Consider the following 6705-nt stretch of genomic DNA (forward strand, 5'->3'; position numbering starts at 1 on the left):
AACTCGTACAGCCAGCTACAGGCACGATTTAATCCTCAGTTTTTGCGGCACTACCGCGTTCAACTCCTAAGAAACACACCCACTCACACAACTGCAGGGATACGAGTTGTCTGTCGGTCAAACCAACTGCACGGCGTAGTCCCAATCAATCATTCAATCAATTCGTCGGTCCCGCAAACTGCGAAACGGCGCGTTCTTAATTACGCTGCATGAAGATGATCAGTTTGAAGGGGGTGTCCAGACACGCTCCTTTGGCGGGGGGCGGGGGGGGGGCAAATGCCTGACCTTCGCATAAATCCCAACACGCTGGTCGGGCCATGAGAAAGTATCTGCAGAACTCAACGTGACGACACATACCAGCAGAGATGGATGCTATGGCCTTTAGTCCTCATGACCACAATTTGTCTGCGACCATTGCTACAGCGCCACGGCAGATGAGGAGCAAGAGGGGAGTGGTGGGAAGGTGGGTCAGGTCAGGGGGCAACATCGGGGTCTGGCTGTTGAGGAGACGCCGCTCGGGGGTTGGGGGGGGGGGTGAGTTGGGAAGCAGGTAGGAGGAGGAAGGGAAGGGGGATGGTGGTGGATGACGGGGTGTCTACAGGTACCCGAGTTCCAGAGCGTGGTGCAGGGCAGCCAGATCGGAGTGGCCGGAGATACGCCAGTAGGGCCAGTTCATCTGAAACACCGCACATTCCAGCTTTATTTCGTTCTTCATTTATTTAGTACCAAACGCTCAAGCTTTGATAATAAGCTTACAGTTGGGCCAACAGCAAAATGAGAGCTGTATCACCATTGGTTTCTCCACTACAATGAGAAGTCATATTTCGGCTTAGTCTTTTGTGAAGGGCTATTACTCTCAAACTGGGAGGCATGATTGCACTGGCTCTTAGTGCTGCAGCCTTGGGGGATTGTTGACATTTGGAAACCATCCCAACGCCGGCTGTCCAAAAACCGTCTTGGCCGAGAGAATGTGGATGTAACTTGGGGCAAGACACTTCTTCACTATAATCAACAATACTGATACTCTAGCCCAGATAGTTGGGACAGCAGTAGCTTCTGCTGTTCTGATGGTCATACTCGGACACGACTGACTGTTTTTTTGTTTGTTTGCTTACTACTACTTTGGGGTGCAACTCCCACGTTCATTCGGATAATGCACGAGTGGGCTTTTTCGTATGTGACCGTTTTTACCTCCGCCATGTAGGCAGTCATACTCTGTGTTCATCTTTCCTTTTCTTTTTTTTTTTTTTTTTTTTTACAGACTCAACAAAAGGTTACTGACCACTTCATATAAACAAGTATGTTTTCATGTTCTTAAAACAATCGAGATATAATTTACACTATGAAGTGGAGTGGGGCGGGGAGGGAGGGGTTTGTGGAGAGGCGAGGAAGGGTAGAGTGAAAAGGGAGAGCAGCGTGGAAGGGGAGAGTCAAGGGAAAGGGGCAGAGCACAAGAGGGTTGAGCCCCCACCTGTTTTGCTGCCGACTCCTCGTCACGGCCATCCCCCACCACCACGTAGGTACACTTGCGGCCAAAGCGGGACACGATTCGTTCAAAGCAGCTCTCCTTGCCTGCACACACACACACACACACACACACATATATATATATATATATAGAGAGAGAGAGAGAGAGAGAGAGAGAGATCCTTAACACTGGGAAAATCAACAGACTTTAGCAGATCTTTAACATTAGGAAGATTCCATACTATAAAGAGATCTTTAGCCTTCGCTGGCTATCGTGGGTCGTACACGATCCAGAAGGGTACAAAAACGCAAATATCTCAGCCAATTCTTAATATTTTTCTACACAATTTCATAAATGCTTCCTACACCTAAAAGGCAAACTGTTGCCAAAACATGGAAAACATTCATTAAACAGTTAATGAGTAATTAAAGGTGGCGTTTTAACAACACACGGACGCTTGTGTGGGTCCTGTATGACCCATGCTTTTTAAAGAGGAAAAACGTGGTCACCCCTCGGAAGCTCGTGTGGGTCATGCACGACCCATACCTTTTTAACAGTGATTTCAAAAGGTTTAATTTACAATTAGTGAAGGAAAATAAAGAAGTCTTACTTTCAATAGCCTCGCTACCCCACTACTCTCCCACTACCCCCCACCCCTCCCCGCCCTGTCCCTTTTGACTGTCTTCAGCTATAACCCCCTTCCATCCCTTTCTCTAACAGCATGTACCTGTGTGACTGAATATCTTTGATTGTGCGTGTATAGGATGCTGAGTCCTCTCTCTCTCTCTCTCTCTCTCTCTCTCTCTCTCTCTGTGTGTGTGTGTGTGTGCTTGTGTGTGATTGCGTGAGCATGTGTTTCTTCTGAGTGTGTGTGTTTGTGAGAGTCTGTGTGTGCGTGTGCGAGCGCATGTGTGTGTAATCAGTTGTTACATGTTTTCCTTTTCTATATTTTGTTATAAGCTTGGGAGGAATATACAGGTTTTTGTCTCTTTAAAAGGTATGGGTCGTGGACAACCCACATGAGCTTCCGTGTGTAGACAAAAGCGACAGCGGTATGGGTCGTGGACGACCCACATGAGCTTCTGTGTGTAGTCAAAAGCGACAGCTAGCGAAGGTTAATGATTTTTTTTTTTTCAAAAGTTGGCCGTTTAGGTGTAGGAAGCATTTCTGAAATTTCGTAGAAAAATATCAAGAATTGGCTGAGATATCTGCGATTTTGTACCTTTCTGGGTCGTGTACGACCCACGATAGCCAGCGAAGGTTAACATTAGGCAAACTCCATGGAAATTGGAAGACCCCTATTCATCAGACAAACTCCACAGGCTCAGGTCCGTGACATCAAACAAAATCCATAGACTTGGATCCTAAAATTAGAGCAAACTCCACGGTCCCTGAACAGGGTCCACCACAGTTTTTCTACGTGCATACCCCTGAACTATAATTATACTGATGTCTATACTTGAATTACCAGAATATAATTATGTTAAAACACTGACTGGAGTTCTGGGCATGGCATGTCAGTCCAGAACTCACCCTCTCCAACAACGACAGCCTTCACCGAACGGAGACCCCTGCTACCCTAAGCAACTTGATCGTAAAAGGTCGTCTTGCCAATAGCTTGTTAAAAACTCCATTTCAATGCCCTTTCAGTGGACACGGTGGACATTCTCTCTCTCTCTCTCTCTCTCTCTCTCTCCCTCTCCTGTGTGTGTCTTTCTCTCTCCCTCTCCCCCCCTCTCTCTCCCCCCTCTCTCCTCCCCCCCCCCCCCCCTCTCTCTCTCCCAAATATACGAACCTATCTTCGTGGCACTGTAGATGTTCTCGATGTTGAAGGCCCCGCCCAAGTCGAACAAGAGCACCTTAGCCAGAGCAGGCACCAACTGGGTGGTGGTCACCAGGACATTGACACAGTTACTCCTGAAACAAGGACAGTAACGCGGTTACAGGACATTGACGCTGTTACTCCTGTAACAGGACATTGACATGGTTACTCTTACAACACGGACATTGACACAATTACTCATGTAACAGGACACTGTCGCGATTACTCGTGTAACAGCGACATTGACGCAGTTACTCCTCTAACAGGACATCGACACAGTTACTCCTGTAACATGACACTGGCACACTTATTCCTATAATGGGATATTGTCACAATTACTCCTGCAACAGGACATTGACGCAGTTACTCGTGTAACAGGACACTGACTCGGTTACTACTGTAACAGGGCGTTGACTGGTACGCCTGCATTAGGACACAGACGCAGTGTTATTCCTTTATTGGGGACACCGACACGGTTACTCCTTTATTGGGGACACCGACACGGTTACTCCTTTATTGGGGACACCGACACGGTTACTCCTTTATTGGGGACACTGACACGGTTACTCCTTTATTGGGGACACCGACACGGTTACTCCTTTATTGGGGACACTGACACGGTTACCCTTGTAACGGGACACCGACACGCACAGAGAGAGAGAGAGAGAGAGGAAATGGTCAGTTTCTACCATCAAGGTGTACTGGAGTTAGTGATAATGATGATGATGATGATGACACAGGTATCCCTGTGACCGGACACACACACACACACACAGAGGAGTCACTTTCCACCCCCAAGAATACTGTAGTTGATATTGATGAGGGGTCTTTTTTTGTCTTTTGTTTTTAGAATAACGACCTTAATTCAACTGAGGAGCCATGAAAAACAACACAAATTAATGATGATGGTGATAACCATAGGAGTACTAGCAATAATAATAATAATAATTTTCAAAATGCGAAAACGAAGCCTCTAAAGCGGTCAAAATGGATCATGAGCCTGGATGGAAAAAAAACACAAACAATATACGAGTATATAACAAGCAAAAAACAAACAAAAACAAAACCCAACACACACACACAAAACAAAACAAAACAAAATCATATGGACTTAACCACACTGTGTGAACCCCTGTGTACTAGCAGAAGCAAAAGCGGGCAGCCCAGCCAGGCCCAGCCACTGACCTGGCGCTGATGATGGACAGGGACTTGAGGGCCATGGTCAGCCACTTGTTGGTCAGCGTCTCGATCTCCTGCCGGACCTGCAGCCACATCTCCCGCTTCTGGTGGTCCATCAAGTCTGACCCCCAACAACAACAATAAAATAAAATGAAATATTACATGAAACTATAAAAAAAAAAATAAAAATAAAAACAACCCATAAGCCCCCAAAGATATATACATTATACAACCCATAAGCCCCACATACAACCCATAAGCCCCCAAAGATCTATACATCATACAGCCCATAACCCCCCCCCCCCCCAAAGATCTATACATCATACAACCCATAAGCCCCCAAAGATATATACATCATACAACCCATAAGCCCCCAAAGATATATACATCATACAACCCATAAGCCCCCAAAGATATATACATCATACAACCCATAAGCCCCCAAAGATATATACATCATACAACCCATAAGCCCCCAAAGATATATACATTATACAACCCATAAGCCCCCAAAGATATATACATTATACAACCCATAAGCCCCCCAAAATATATATACATCATACAACCCATAAGCCCCCAAAGATATATACATCATACAACCTATAAGCCCCCAAAGATATATACATCATACAAACCATAAGCCCCCAAGGATATATACATCATACAACCCATAAGCCCCCAAAGATCTATACATTCTACACCCCCACTTTTTATGAAATGGCCCGTAACTTTTTTCTTTTTTTTTTTTTTTTTTTTTTTTTTTTTGTCAAGTCTAAATAAACTAATTGATAAATTGGACGATTTGATAAACAGTTAATATGTAAATAAATACAAACTGCCCCCCCCCCCCCAGCCCCCCGTCCCCCCCCCCCCCCACCTCCCTCTTACAATCTCCCTGAAAACGAAGAATGGGTGTCTCCATGGCGGGGTCGGGGGTGGGGGTAAAAACGGTCATTCACGTGAAAGCTCTCTCGTGTGTACATACGAGTGAAAAAGGTGGGAGTCTCAGCCCACAGGCGAAGAACATATACGTTTTACATGAACCACATTATGGGTTTCCGAAAATTACCCACTGCACAGACCCAGTCCGTCAACACAAAGACACAGAGCCAGCAGCGAAGAAAGTAGGGGTGGGGTGGGTGGGGGGGGGGAGGGGGAGGGTGGCGTAGCTTACAAACATGGACGCGCGCGCGCAAGCATGCACACACACGCACACACACAGAGAGAACAATTGAGTACATATGTGAACCGGGACTTTTGATGCTAAACCTGCCATTTAACAATTCGTATTGATTTCAGAAGCTGAAATCGTGTTTCTTAATATTCATGCTATTTCGCAAAGAGTGTTAGTGTGTTAGTGTGCGTGCGTGTGTGTGTGTGCGCGCGCGCGGAGGGTAAAGGAACTTGGATGTATGTGTGGGAAATATACCCGCCGTGTTGCATAACTTGCTTGTGTGCATTCAGTTTTATGTGTAGTTCTCTCTCTCTCTCTCTTTGTCTCCAACCTTTTGCCATGCAGTGAGAGTGTTGGACTTGGCTGTGTGGGCTGAGAATTAAAACTTTGTGTAAGGGGAGTTGTGGATGCACACAATTCCAAGTGGACGAATAAATATGGATTGCATTGTATCGTATTGTGCTGCACTGTACTGCATTGCATTGCATTGTATTGCGTTGCGTTGTATTATATTGCATTGCGTTGTATTGTACGTGTATTCTATCGTATTTTATTGCACTGCGTTGTATTGCATTGCGTTGTATTGCATTATATTGTATTGCATCGCGTTGTGTTTTATTGTATTGCATGCATTATACTGCATTGTATTGCGGTGTATTGTATTGCATTGTATTGTATTGCAAAGCATCGCGTTGTGTTTTATTGTATCGCATGCATTATACTGCATTGTGTTACATTGTGTTGTATTGCATTATATTGTATTGCATCGCGTTGTGTTGTATTGTATTGTATTGTGTCGTATTGTATTGTATTGTATTGTAGGCGAAACGGGACGTGACCACCTACCTGCCACGTTGTTGCGGTACGTAGTGTAGATCTCCTTGATGCGCCGGTACCGGAAGGCCAGCTTCCGCATCCAGTCCACGCCCCCTCTCACCCCCTGGGCCAGCACCAGGTTGCCCGTGTTGGACGACGGGTAGAAGCCGTCCGAGGTGAAGTTGTAGTTGCTGCACGTGACACACACACACACACACACACACACACACACACACACACACA

The 6705-nt window shown here is 45.8% G+C and overlaps 1 protein-coding gene across 4 annotated transcripts in view; it reads right to left on the minus strand.

The window, feature by feature from the left end:
• Nucleotides 1-279: 279 nt before the first annotated feature.
• The window catches only part of LOC143295050 (uncharacterized), a 274075-nt gene continuing 267649 nt past the window's right edge, over nucleotides 280-6705 (minus strand). For all 4 annotated transcript variants that reach the window (XM_076606608.1, XM_076606607.1, XM_076606609.1 and 1 more), the window contains 5 exons: nucleotides 6493-6653; nucleotides 4476-4590; nucleotides 3264-3385; nucleotides 1472-1572; nucleotides 280-676 (listed from right to left, as the gene is read on the minus strand). In XM_076606608.1, coding sequence (XP_076462723.1) covers nucleotides 596-676; nucleotides 1472-1572; nucleotides 3264-3385; nucleotides 4476-4590; nucleotides 6493-6653 — 580 coding nt within the window. In that variant the 3' untranslated portion in view covers nucleotides 280-595. The remainder of the gene's footprint in view (nucleotides 677-1471; nucleotides 1573-3263; nucleotides 3386-4475; nucleotides 4591-6492; nucleotides 6654-6705) is intronic.

Source organism: Babylonia areolata, chromosome 20, assembly GCF_041734735.1.
Source record: "Babylonia areolata isolate BAREFJ2019XMU chromosome 20, ASM4173473v1, whole genome shotgun sequence".
Taxonomy (NCBI): Eukaryota; Metazoa; Mollusca; class Gastropoda; order Neogastropoda; family Buccinidae; genus Babylonia; species Babylonia areolata.